The sequence below is a fragment of the Cebus imitator genome, unplaced genomic scaffold (assembly GCF_001604975.1).
Source record: "Cebus imitator isolate Cc_AM_T3 unplaced genomic scaffold, Cebus_imitator-1.0 Scaffold211, whole genome shotgun sequence".
Taxonomy (NCBI): domain Eukaryota; kingdom Metazoa; phylum Chordata; class Mammalia; order Primates; family Cebidae; genus Cebus; species Cebus imitator.
Genome location: NW_016107526.1, coordinates 3,420,089 through 3,433,204, shown reverse-complemented (window position 1 = coordinate 3,433,204; position 13,116 = coordinate 3,420,089). Strand labels below are relative to the sequence as shown.

At 34.4% G+C, this 13,116-nt stretch overlaps 1 protein-coding gene across 2 annotated transcripts in view; it reads left to right on the top strand.

The window, feature by feature from the left end:
- Nucleotides 1-299: 299 nt before the first annotated feature.
- The window catches only part of ADAMTS6 (ADAM metallopeptidase with thrombospondin type 1 motif 6), a 333,068-nt gene continuing 320,251 nt past the window's right edge, over nucleotides 300-13,116 (top strand). For both annotated transcript variants that reach the window (XM_017548588.2, XM_037745748.1), the window contains exons 1-3: nucleotides 300-883; nucleotides 7,959-8,333; nucleotides 10,753-11,117. In XM_017548588.2, coding sequence (XP_017404077.1) covers nucleotides 8,237-8,333; nucleotides 10,753-11,117 — 462 coding nt within the window. In that variant the 5' untranslated portion in view covers nucleotides 300-883; nucleotides 7,959-8,236. The remainder of the gene's footprint in view (nucleotides 884-7,958; nucleotides 8,334-10,752; nucleotides 11,118-13,116) is intronic.

The window sequence follows — 13,116 nt, the reverse complement described above, 5'->3', positions numbered from 1 at the left end:
GAAGTCATTCATCCTTCTCCCTCCCCCTTCCTTTTTCCAAGAAACAACTAATAGCAAACCAGAATAGAATTTCTAAAAGAGGTTAGAGAAGGAGGAGGAAAAGAGGCGGAGTGAGATAGGAGAGAGAGGTTAGAGAGGCCAGGATTTCTCTCATTCACAGTGTGGAAAAGTTGACATTGTCTAAGCCCTTCTGAATGGCTGGTAGTTGGTTACCCCGATTGTACCTCTACCTCCCCTCCCCCTCCACGTGACGACCCAGGACACATGCGCACCCGACGCAGCCCAGGCACATCTGCAGACTGACGTCAGTGTGCTCTGCCTCCGAGGAAAAGCTGCCAAAATTTTCTCCTGCTGCAATTCAAGTTGGCTGGGGGCCGGTAGTGAGATCTAGGGCTACTTCAACAAAACTTTGCTGCCCTTCCTGCTCCTCTTGTCTTCTTTTCTCCTGATACCTTTTGATGCTCTGCACATGTTATTTGCATAGCAAAGGCACTAAGCTGTCCAGGAAGAGAGGGCACCACTTCCACCCCCAATAAGTCTTTTTTCCCATCTTTTCTTTCTTTTTTCCTTTCCTTTTTTGGGGGGTGGGGAGGGAGAGAAAGGGGTTTGCAAAGCCAGCATCTCTGAGTGATAGCTTGGATGTATTGAAGGCATCTCTTATTCTGCCAAATCGGAAAGTCCGTTCTCTAAAGCCCGGGTTAGCTAGACTATAGGGTTTTATTCTGGCTGCAGAGTAACTGGCTGGTGTGGCTTTGCAAAGGGGGGCAAAAAATAAAAAAAATAAAATAAAAAAAAGTTAGAGAGGAGAGGGAGTACGTGAGTCGTCCAGTGCAATCTCTATTGTCTGAAACTTACTTTTTATCAGAATTTGAAGATGAAAACGGTAAGGAAGACTTAACAATATTCAACGAAGCTTTTTTTTTTTTTTAAACCAACAACTTGTGCTTTGCTTGTCTTCCGAATAACGCTTAGAAAACTTTTTTCTGTGTGTGTGGTTTTTTTTTTTTTTTCTTTTTTTTTAAATGGCAATGAGTGAGCTTGACTGAACTCATTTTACAGATAGAAATCTTTTTAACTCCAAACTTGTCGGGGGTTGTAGAATTCTGGGACTTGCAATTATTTTATGATGCAAAAAAATACGTTTATTTTATGAATATACATGTTTTGTAAAGTGGACTTGATTATGATTATTGTAATCTTTTAACTGATCACCAAATAGTAATCTGGAAAGTAATAATGATGTGTGTGTTTTAAATTGATTTCCAGTTTTCTTAAAGAAAAGTCTTCTGCATTCTGTAGTTTCATGTCAGTGTGGTAAGTCTTCAGACAAGTGCATATTTTATGCCTGGGCTCAGAGGGTAGCATTAATGTGCTAGCTGTAGCCCCGATGCTCTAGGATATGTTAAGCTCTTAATAGGCTAATCAAAGAGATGGAAGCGTGTGTTTTTGATTTACTTTTGGCCACTTGGGACGTGCTAGACTCATAACCCTCTGGAGCCTTGTTTATCGGGGTATGTCTGTATATACGGTGTATGGGACCAAAGTTCAGGGATTGAAGAGGGAGAGCAAGAGTGCTGGAGTGGGTATTGGAAAGCCTCTTTTTGATAATATGTGCTACAATTCCTGTCTTTGATACTTTCTTTCCCTGTACTAGAGGAAAAGTGAGCGAGAGATTGAGAAAGCGCACTGAGAGGGAACAAGAGAGTGAGTTTCTTACTCTTGTTTTTATTTGAGCTGCCGGTGCAACGCGTTTGGGCCAGATGCCAACTGTCTGGGTCACACGCGTTTTATCCAAATAGATTTAGCGCTGCTGTCTGGAAATGGGCTGCTGAATGTTAACTTTAGGATCAACTCAACCAGGGCAGCTCAGACTGTTACCCTCTGTCTGGGCGAAGTGGAATGGTGGGGGCTGGGGGAGGTGACGGTGTGCAGAGCAGAGAGAAAAAGGGAAACTGAACCATTGCTTGGAACTTTAAAAAAGACAATTGAGTGTGATTTTCAACATATTCTTTTTATGTTCAGATGTTTTGGACTAATTTTCTTTTCTTTTTTTCTTTCTTTTTTAGTTTATGTTGATTAGACTGAAATGTTCAGATGTGGGAATGACAGTTTTCAGAATTCATGACAGGGAAAGAAATGTAACACTAAATTAGTGTAGTTGAAAGAAATTAAGAAAATTAATTTTTGAGATAATTGCTTTATTGTGTTGCAGCAAAGTGATAGCTGCAACCTGGTTTATGTTAATTTTATGCTTAAACGTGATCATTAGTGTTTTGAATTTTTGAAGAATAGCATTTAGAGGCAAATACGTTGATTTCAAACAGATCAAATTCATTCATTTGTCACAAATGGCTGCAAATGAAATCTGTGTAGTGGTCTTAATATTTTTGTGATGCCCAAAAAGAAAAACTTCTACCTCAAGACCTAAAATATTGTAATACTACTCATGTCTGGTTCCAATACCTGTAAGATTAATTCCTACTCCTGTCTACTCTTGGCACTTCCTCTTTCCTTCCTAGTAACCACTAGTAGTTACTAGGATGGGTCTTGATGCCAAATCTTATCAAGTTTGTGACTTTAGTGAGTGAATGAAGGGAGTTACCATATTAAGAGAGAGTTAACAGCATATTTGGAATATGTGCTGGAGGTAGTGGGGGGAAAAAGTGGGGAAGAGGTGGATAGCTCTCCTGGTTCTGCCAAATAGCATGGTTGATTATCAAGCTAACCTAAAGAGAAAAAAATGTTGTTTCTATTTTTCAGGAAAAGTTATAATACAGATAATGTGTATTTACTTGCTATCTGGAAAAAAGTGTGAGACTACATGTAATTTAGAGCTTGAGTTTTAGAAATCATGGTTTGTATTTTTGCTTTTGGCTAATTTGCGTTCCTTGATAAATATGTTTTGGGTAATGTATGAATTTAGTTTCACCTTTCCATGGAAACCAATCTCACAAAGTTTATAAATGATCTGGAAACCTTTCTACTTAGAGCCTAATTGTGTCCTTAGCATACAGTAGATGATAGTAAGTGTTTGTTGACAGAATAAATGGAAAATGAAATGAGAAGTTAATTTTCATATAAAAATTAAATACCTGAAGGGAGCATGGTATTGTTGCTTCTTCCATGGAGAATAAATTAGCCTTAAATAAATAACCAGAGTTAAGATGGATGAAAGAAGTTGAGAAGAATGTTATACATGTTCTTTAGCTTCATAATAATAGTTCACAAGAGGAAATTATTACCTTGGCTACTTCCAGATCACTTGAATGAAGTAAAGATGATAGAGGAAAAATCCTACAACCAGGGCAGTCTACTGAGGGTGTATCACTGTAGTGCAAGTTGTCTGATCTTTTTTGTTCTTAGGTAGTGTAGCTTTGATCCATGGAAGCAGGTAAATGATCCCTTAACTCTACTGCCTGATGCATTTGTATTAGAGAAAAAAAGCATATGTGAAATCAAAGTGAAACAGACATTTTTGTTCTGATTTCAAATTTAAAGTAGTTGTAAGTACCGTTATCATGACAAAAGTTCCTTACTCCTTGCTGTAAAAGACAATAAAACTAGTTGATTGACTCCATCATCATATCTAGCTTATTTCACATTTTTGAGGGAAAGAGGAACATGAAACTATTTTTGAAGGAAGGCCTTTGAAAATGATGTTAGATAATGAAGGAAGGAGGGCTGATATTATTTATCCATTAAAGTGAAGTACACAGACACTTTACATCATATGTAATCTAATTTCTTAACAAGTCTTTGTGAGATAGATGTCAATATTACGGTTTTATAGATGAGAAAGCAGATGCATAGAGGTTAAGTAACTGGGGGTCAAGCCAGGACTCAAAGCCTTTGTGCTTTTCACAACATAATATTTCTGCTATACAATTTAAAAGGTCAATACATTGTGATTTTTGGACAATTGTTTAGTATTTTAATGTTAGTCTGAACTTTGGAAACCATATCTGAAAAAGTCATAGCTTCTACATATTTATGGTGTCTAACCTCCCCACCAGGTGTCAGAAAGTGGGTTAACTCATTCACTTTTATTGTGTAGGTGACTAAGAGTAGTTAGTTGTGTTGATTTTAGTTGAATTATTATTATTATTTTTTTTAGATGGAGTCTTGCTCTGCATGCTGGAGTGCAGTGGCGCGATCTTGGGTCACTGCAGCCTCCACCTCCCAGGCTCAGGTGATTCTCTTGCCTCAGCCTCCTGAGTAGCTAGGACTATAAGCTCGCACCACCACGCCTCGCTAATTGTGTATTTTTAGTGGAGATGAGGTTTTGCAATGTTGGCCAAGCTGGTCTCAAACTCCTGACCTCAGGTGATCCACCCTCTCAGCCTCCCAAAGTGCTGAGATTACAGGTGTGAACCATCATGCCTGGCCAATTTTAGTTGAATTCTATTTAGTCGACTCATTGACTTAATGTAAGTTTCTTCACTGAGCATGGGAGACCAAAAAAAGTGGGGAGTGACCAAGGGAGTGATAAAAGAGAAAGAAGCTCATGTGCCAGCTACTATATCTAGTGTTGGAACCAATATTATATTACTGATTTGTTTAACTTCAAAGCTCCTGCTTTTTCGACTATATACTAATGTCTTTTTTACTGCAAATCCTTAAATCATGTAGTAGTCTACTTCTGGCCAAATTACTTTTTTCTCAATGCTGCTGGCTTAGTTAACTTGGGCATTTGCTGGAGAGTAGGTAAGAGTGAAGGTTACAAAACTGTAACAAGTTATACATTTCTCAAGAGAGAAAAATAGTTGCTCCCTAAATGCAGTGAACTGTGTTGTAAGTTTCTCTGTAGTTTCAAAACCCAGAAAAATAGGAGAAAAATGAATGATTCAATCAAATATATCTCCACTGCTAGAAAGTTAACTCAAATGTGTTAAGTATATGTTCTTTAAAGGAAGATTATAATCTAATGTATATGAGAGACTCATTTAATGTCAGATGTTATTACTCAGAACACTCCAGTGATTTAAAAAAAATTAAAACAATGAGAATGAATCTTGTTTATGAGGCAACATGTATACTTTAATATTACATGGGAAGGTTTAGAGTATGGAATCTGTATATAAGTAGGTTGGAAACCAAGATAATGGAATTCTTTTTATTACTTTATTACGTTATTGATAATAAATTCTATTTATTACGTTATTGAATAATGGTGTAACTTAACCTCTCTATGGATTTTTACCAGAGAAAGGATATTTAGTACCTGCTATTTTGCCTAAATTAGTGAAGTAATTTCAAGAAGAAACAATGACTGCATGTGGAGTTGTTAAAAACTATTCACATTAATTAACCAATACCACTTATAAATATCTTATTTGACATTGGTTTTTATTAACTGCTATTGAATGTTTAAATTTGAGTGCCTTAAACTGGAAGTGTGTTACAGTACAAAGAATTTAGACTTTAGAGCCAGACAGCCTTGTGTGAATCTGGGATTTGCTGTTTTATACCTATCTGACTGGTGAGCTTTAGTTTCTTTATTTGTGAATTGGTGGCTGTATTAGTTATCAATTGCTGTGTAACAAATTACCACAAACTTAGTGAGTTAAAACAATATACATTTATTATCTCACAGTTTCTCTGAATCAGGAATCTAGGGGTTATGTCCTTAGCTTGAGGGTATCTCATGAGGCTACAAAATGTTGGCAAGGACTAGGGTCTTTACAGAAGGCTTGACTGGGGTAGAACCTGTTTCTAAGCTCATCTATTACTGGAGAGGATTTAGTTTCTTGCATGCTGTTGGACTAAGGGCCTTAGTTCCTTGTTAGTGATATCAAAGGCTGCTCTCAGTTTCTTTGATGTGGGACCCTCCAAATGACAGCTTGCTTCATCTAAAGCAATTAGGTAAAGAGCTGGCTAACAAGATGGAGGTCAGAATCTTTTGTATCTAATAACGAAAGTGACATCCCCTCAATGTTGAGGTATTCTATTGTTTAGAATCAAATTAAGAGGAGGGGAACAAGGGAATGGATATGAGGAAGCCAGATTATTGGAGTCATCAGAATCTTTTCTGCCATAGGGGCAATAATATTTACTTCAAAAGATTGTTTTGGAGATTAAAAGAAGCAATATGTATTTGAAGTTTTTTATTTTTGGTCTGATCTTAAATTATCTTTGTGGTTATTACCTGTTAGTCTTTTGTACAGGAACCAAATTTGCTATCATTACTAATATTGTTTACTATTTCCCATTTTTTTCTTGCCATCCAGACTTTGTGGAATGCACTTCTTCTATTTGTAATGATTACCTCCAGCAATTTGACTTGTAAAATTGTATTCATCTTCCAGGATTTATCTGAAATGCTGATTTTTCCATAAACATTCCTTGATTCATTCTTCTCTGACCCAGAAGTCATCTCTCTCATCTGATGTCCTGTAACAACTTTGCGCAAACTTATTATGGCATTTGTCAGTCTGCCTTACATTTTTCCTTGTTATTTAGATTATGACCTCCCTGAAGGCAAGGATTGCATTTTAATCTTTTCTGTTTCCCTTAATCCTTTTCTGTATTCTGATGTTGTTGTAACATCATCTTTTAAACATAGTAGGACAATATTTGTTGATTAATGAATTAGTTTTCCAAGGTTTAGCAGTTTAATAACTTATAGAGACAGATATAAGGAATTTTAAATGGCTGTTGTTTTATGTGTTGTAATAACCAATATTTCTAGCACCATAGGAATGAAGTGTTTCACATAAGTTAATTTTCCAGTTAACTGCAAATACTTTTTACATGCCTAAAGTGATTTTATTTTAACCACTATTCATTTATTCTCTTTTACTCATCCATTTTTTTAAACAACAAATATATAGTAAGCATTTATTATATGAAAATGTCATATATTAGAGATTTGGAATGAAAATCTTTCTAATATGTTTTGTGTATTTTCCTAATGTAATTAACAGTACTTTATCTTATTAAAAGCATTTGTCTTCTTATTTTGGACTCAGGCATAGTATTATGAATGTCAGATATTGAACTATATAACATAGTTACACACACTATAGGAACTGTTAAACTATGTAAGACCCATTTGCCTCTACCGCAAATTATATTACTTTGGGGTTCTAAAACTACATTTTAGTTTTTTATTTTTTTTGTGTCACAGTTTTGCTATTTTTGGTTAGTTTTTAAGTCTCTTAGTTATTTTCTTCTTCTAATCTGCTGTATACAGGGAAATCAGGCAGCCAAGTATGCTATTCTGTATCAAGTGTGAATGCAGACTGAGTGAGATTGTTAGTTGAAAGTCAAATACATGAGATAGGACTTAAAATCTGTTGTGGTATCTGAAGTGAAGTTTTAAAAATTTCTTTTCTTTTAAGTTACATTCCAGAGAGTTGAAATTGACTCATGAGTTGCCTTACAAATCACACAAGACTTCCAAGTAAAGTCAAGGGTTATAGTTCAACTTTTTAGAAGTTTAGTTTCTGATATTGTCTTAGTATTCACAGATGGCTGCTAAATGTCACTGTATTTGTAAATCTACTTTGTCAGAAAAAAAATAATGGGTGCCTTATAAAGCAACACAATATCTGGATATGAGTGTGTTTAAAAAGCATGTTAGGCAATGGGATTACATATTGTTTGTCACATAAAATGAACTAAGGTAGTGAAGTCAGCCTACTTTTTATTTTATCAATGGGAAGTTAACTCACTGCCCATCATTGTTATCTTCAAAGTTTTTAAAATAGAATTATGATTTTTCTTTAGATTTCGTCTTTGATTATTAAGTAGCTCTGGCATTATGCTGATAACCATTTAGGTCTCTAATTCTGTGTCTAATCTTGTGAATGTTTATTTAGACTATAAAGAATAACAATGGTCTAATTTAGCTATATTATTTTGTAGTTATGTACTTTGGCAAGCATTCAGTAATATATAGGACTTGGATTTTTTCATTCTGGATATTTTTCAGTTAACTTAAAATTTTTTTTTTCTAGGTTAAAAAATGGCCATACTTTAGTAACTAATCAGCCTAATGCTTTGCTTATGAAAACTTTTACCATCATTATTTTTTCACTTTGGATTAAGAAAATGAATCCAGATATAGAAGAAAGTGCAGGATGTTGGATAAAAGTGCCTCTTAAACAGTGGAACATCTAAGAACTAATTTTCAAGAAGTTTTAAAGAAATAAAATTGTTATGCTTCGATTTTGGTATGGTATTGACTCTTTAGCACATAGGTAGCCCTCAAAAAAATCATCCAGTTTTCTAAATTATGGAAATTTTGTGGAAGACGTTGACCTGGATTTTGAGCCTCATCATGGCTTCATCGGAAGTTCATAGTGACCACAGGCTTTCATACAATTCTCAAGGTAGGATTCTTGCTTTTGAAACTGACCCAAAATATTGCTATTAAGTGTACAAGAAAAGATTCTGCATATTTAGTTTGGGTGGATACTTTTTTTTTTTGGATATGTAGTGATAGGAATAGAGGCCTACTGTGTCAAATCAGTGCTAATTTCCTAAACGTTAAGTGCTATGTGTCGTTTAACTTTTCCTACTGGTATTTAACACCCAGGGGATTTTAGAGTTGGCTGGTCTTTCTTGGAAAATGATAGACCCCAGGCCTTGTTCTTCTGAAACTTAAACTTTAATAAACTTCTTCATTACTAGAGTTTATGGGCAAGGACATGTTCAAAGAGAATCCAGACATTTATGCTGTGGAAGAAGAAACCAGATAAATTATAATACAAGACCTTTTAATATGAACTCTTTGTGAAAAAATACTTTTCCAAATGTAAGATTTCTGATCTAATGACTAGAATCTGGATAAAACAGTAAGAGTTGTAAGAAGTGCAACTTTTCATGTTCTAATCCTTATAATCTTAATCTATAGAATTGAGCTTTACGTCATAGGAATGGTCTTAACAAAACAGGCCCAAGAGTAAATGTCGTTTTGTTTTCCATGAATCAGACCAATCCTTATAGAATTATTGAAAGGCATATCTTTTGGATTTCTCTCCCACGAATACATAGTAACAGATAATTTATTGGTGCCAATGAACCAGATTTTCAAACTATTACAGATTGATGTATGTGTCTAGAAGTCCATGTGTAAAAAGTATGGCTCTCAAAGTAAATCAGTGAAGCCATGGCATTTAGTGTGAACTCTAATTTTTTATAATAAGTGAAATAAATACTGTCTTTTAATTTATTTACATTGGGTTATAGTTTTATGGGAGTTTATATTAGTGGGTAAACTCCATGTGTAGACACTGAGGCAATAGCAGACATTTGGTTTCCTTTAGTGGTAAATCTAGCTGAAAGAAGGTACGGCTAAGAAGGTAGATGCATAATATTTAGTACATCTAAGTGAGGAAAATGTGTTTAATAGTTCTCTGAAATTTTAGTCAAGCTGTTTTTAAAATAGCTTTATTGAGATATTACTATACATAACATATAATTCACCCATTTAAAGTATAAAATTCAGTGGTTTTTAGTGTTTTCAGCATTGTACAACTATCACAATAACCTATTTTATCTTACTTTATTTTTTGGCACTAGTGTCATCGCCAACATAATCAATTTTAAAACATTTTCTTCACTCCAAAAAGAAGCCTATACTTCTTGGTGGTCACTCCCAAATTCCCTCCAATCCAGCCTTCCCCTCCAGCCGAAGCCAACCTTAAACCTTCTGCCTTTAGAGATTTGCCTATTCTGGATATTTCATATAAATGCAATCATATATGGCATTTTGTGACCTGTTCTTTTACTTAGCGTAATGTTTTAAATGTTAGATAATGAACTTTGATTATCAAGACAGTTATTATGAAGGTTCATTCATGTCATAGTATGCATCAGTATTGCATTTTTGTTGTAAAATAATATTCCATTGTGTGGATATGCTAAATTTTGTTTCTCTATTCATTATTTGATGGAAATTTGATTTAATTCCTCTTTTTGAGTATTATGAATAATGCTGGTTACAACATTCACATCTAAATTTTTATGTGGATGTGCGTTTTCATTTCTATTGTGTATATACCTGAGAATAAAATTGCTGGACCATATGATTAACTCCATGTTTAAAATTTTGAGGAATTGTCAGATGGTTTTTCAAAATGGCTACAGCATTTTACATTCCCACTGATGATTTCTTTTCTTTTCTTTTCTTTGAGATGGAGTCTTGTTCTGTCCCCCAGGCTGGAGTGCAGTGGTGCAATCTCGGCTTACTGCAACCTCCACCTCCTGGGTTCAAGTGATTCTCCTGCCTCGGCCTTGCAAGTAGCTGAGACTACAGGAGCCTGCCACCACACCTGGCTAATTTTTCGTATTTTTAGTAGAGACAGAGTTTCACTGTGTGATGATTTCTTAAAAAATAATAATTTCTACAAGGCTATAGAGATTCTGTTTTGGATAACTTTCAAAAACAGATTCTATCTGAACTAAACTTTTTTCTTTTACATATGTGTGCTTTTCATTGTTTTTTATTTCAATGTAAAATTTTCATATTTCTTATAGAATTTAGCTCTTAGGATCCATGTTTTAAAAATTAAAAAAGTAAAATAGTCCTTCATAAGTAATATTAAAGTAATTGCAACTTAATCTTCAGATTTTAAACTTTTATTCTTTCATTTTTAATACAACTTTTTTTTATACATACCTCACATACAATGATTCATAGTTTTAACTGACATAGTTGTTATTTATATTGCTGCTTCTTTGTTCCGTTAAATTTTCTTTTCTTCCATGTGTTTTTTTTTCTGGATTCTCTGCCTTGTGATTACAAAGAGGAATTCCTGACTTATCTTGAACACTACCAGCTAACTATTCCAATAAGGGTTGATCAAAATGGAGCATTTCTCAGCTTTACTGTGAAAAATGATAAACACTCAAGGAGAAGACGGAGTATGGACCCTATTGATCCACAGCAGGCAGTATCTAAGTTATTTTTTAAACTTTCAGCCTATGGCAAGCACTTTCATCTAAACTTGACTCTCAATACAGATTTTGTGTCCAAACATTTTACAGTAGAATATTGGGGGAAAGATGGACCCCAGTGGAAACATGATTTTTTAGACAACTGTCATTACACAGGATATTTGCAAGATCAACGTAGTACAACTAAAGTGGCTTTAAGCAACTGTGTTGGGTTGGTAAGTAGATGCTATAATTTTAAACTTCTGATGGGAAAATAAGTTTTCTTTCCTCAGGTTAAAAAAAATATACATATATAGGTAGTTTAAGTAGGAAGATAATAGTTTAAAATTTTTTGCTATTTCTGCTGCCTTTGATTTTCTTTTTAATAATGTACTGGCTTTTCAAAGAACAGCTTTTAAAACTGTTATTAGAAGAGGAATGAACAAAACTTCAGGTTTCCCTTCAGACTTAAGTTTTTCTGTTCAAATGAGATATCTTTTCTGCATAAACAAAACTCAGTCATTTGTGAAGAATTTTAGGGTATGTTTGTATATATGTGTATTATGGCAGGAAACCATAACACTGATCTTTTTATAATATCTTTCTTTTGGTAGGTGACATATCTTAAAATTACTTTTGAGCTACTTACAGTTCTTGAAGAAAATCTTTTATATGAGGGTCTATGAGATAATTTTTCCATATATTTATATGAAGATTGATGATAAATCTTATTTTACTTAGAAAATGGGTTCCAGGCTGGGTGAGGTGGCTCATGTCTATAATCCTAGTGTTTTGGAAGGCCAAGATGGGAGGATTGCTTGAGGCTAGGAGATCAAGAACAGCTGGGCAGCATGGCGAGACCCCATTTCTAAAACGATTTTTTGAAGAAAGAATAAAAAAAGAAAACGGGTTCAAGAATACTGGGTTTATCCTGGGCATTTGAGTCCATTCAAAGTTTCACATAGTAATAATTGCAAAACAAAGCAAATTTCCATGCTTTCTCTTCTGTGTCTACCCTGTTCAGTCTAATGTAGATGTTCTGTTAAAGCTGTATCTGTGAAAAGAGTACAAACGTTTTCATGCTCTTTTTCTTTTTCTTTTTTTTATAACGGTTTTTCTTTCTTATTATAACATACCCATATGCTTATTTCTGTTTCAATATAAAATAACTGTAATTCAAGGTGGATTTAAATAAGTTATAAATTTGGAAGGACTATCAAGAACTACACAATGGAGAAAAACATTTCACTGTAGATGTATATAAAAAAGTGCTCTGATTATCTACTTTCGATCTCTGTAAAGTAAAATGAACCAAAATATTTACTTAGGTTGTAAAATTTAGGTTTAATTTCTAAAATAGACAAATTGAGCACACTCATTGCTAGTTTCTCTATAATCAGTGTTAGGACTTTATGTATAAAACAGATTTATCTTTTTGAATAAAATTATCCAAAATAAATGTGTTCTAAAACTTCTTATATGTTAAAATGACACACTATTAATTATCAAGAAAAATACTATTTCTAGTCATTGACTAATCCCTTTACATTTGGCATTAACATTATGCCATTGCAAGTTTTTACAGGGTGACGAAATGAGCAAATTCAAGATTTAGAAAAAACAAAACTAAACTAATTTCATTGTGGGATTTGAGAAAAGAGTTATTGTAGATATGAAGATAATTTAGAACATTTTGGAGACATTAAGCCCTATTCAAAGTCTATGGCATTGAAAATGAAGATAGAATGAATTTAAACCACATTTTGTGACAAAATTTAAAATATTTCTTGTTAATTTTTTCTTGTTTGACATATAATAAGACAGAGAATACATAGTAGGTAGTTAATACTATTTAAAAAAATTGAAATAGAATTAAAGTAGGTGTGAGATAAAGGAGAGAAAGCAATTGAAGATGGCTGAGATATCTCTCTTGGATGAGAGTATATATGAATGCTGGCCGGGTGCGGTGGCTCAGCCTATAAGCCCAGTACTTTGGGAGGCTGAGGTGGGTGGATCACAAGGTCAAGAGATCGAGACCATCCTGGTCAACATGGTGAAACTCCATCTCTACCAAAAATACTAAAAAAGGAATTAGCTGGGCATGGTGGCGCGCACCTGTAATCCCAGCTACTCAGGAGGCTGAAACAGGAGAATTGCTTGAACCCAGGAAGCGGAGGTTGCAGTGAGCCGAGATTGCACCATTGCACTCCAGCCTGGGCAACAAGACCAAAACTC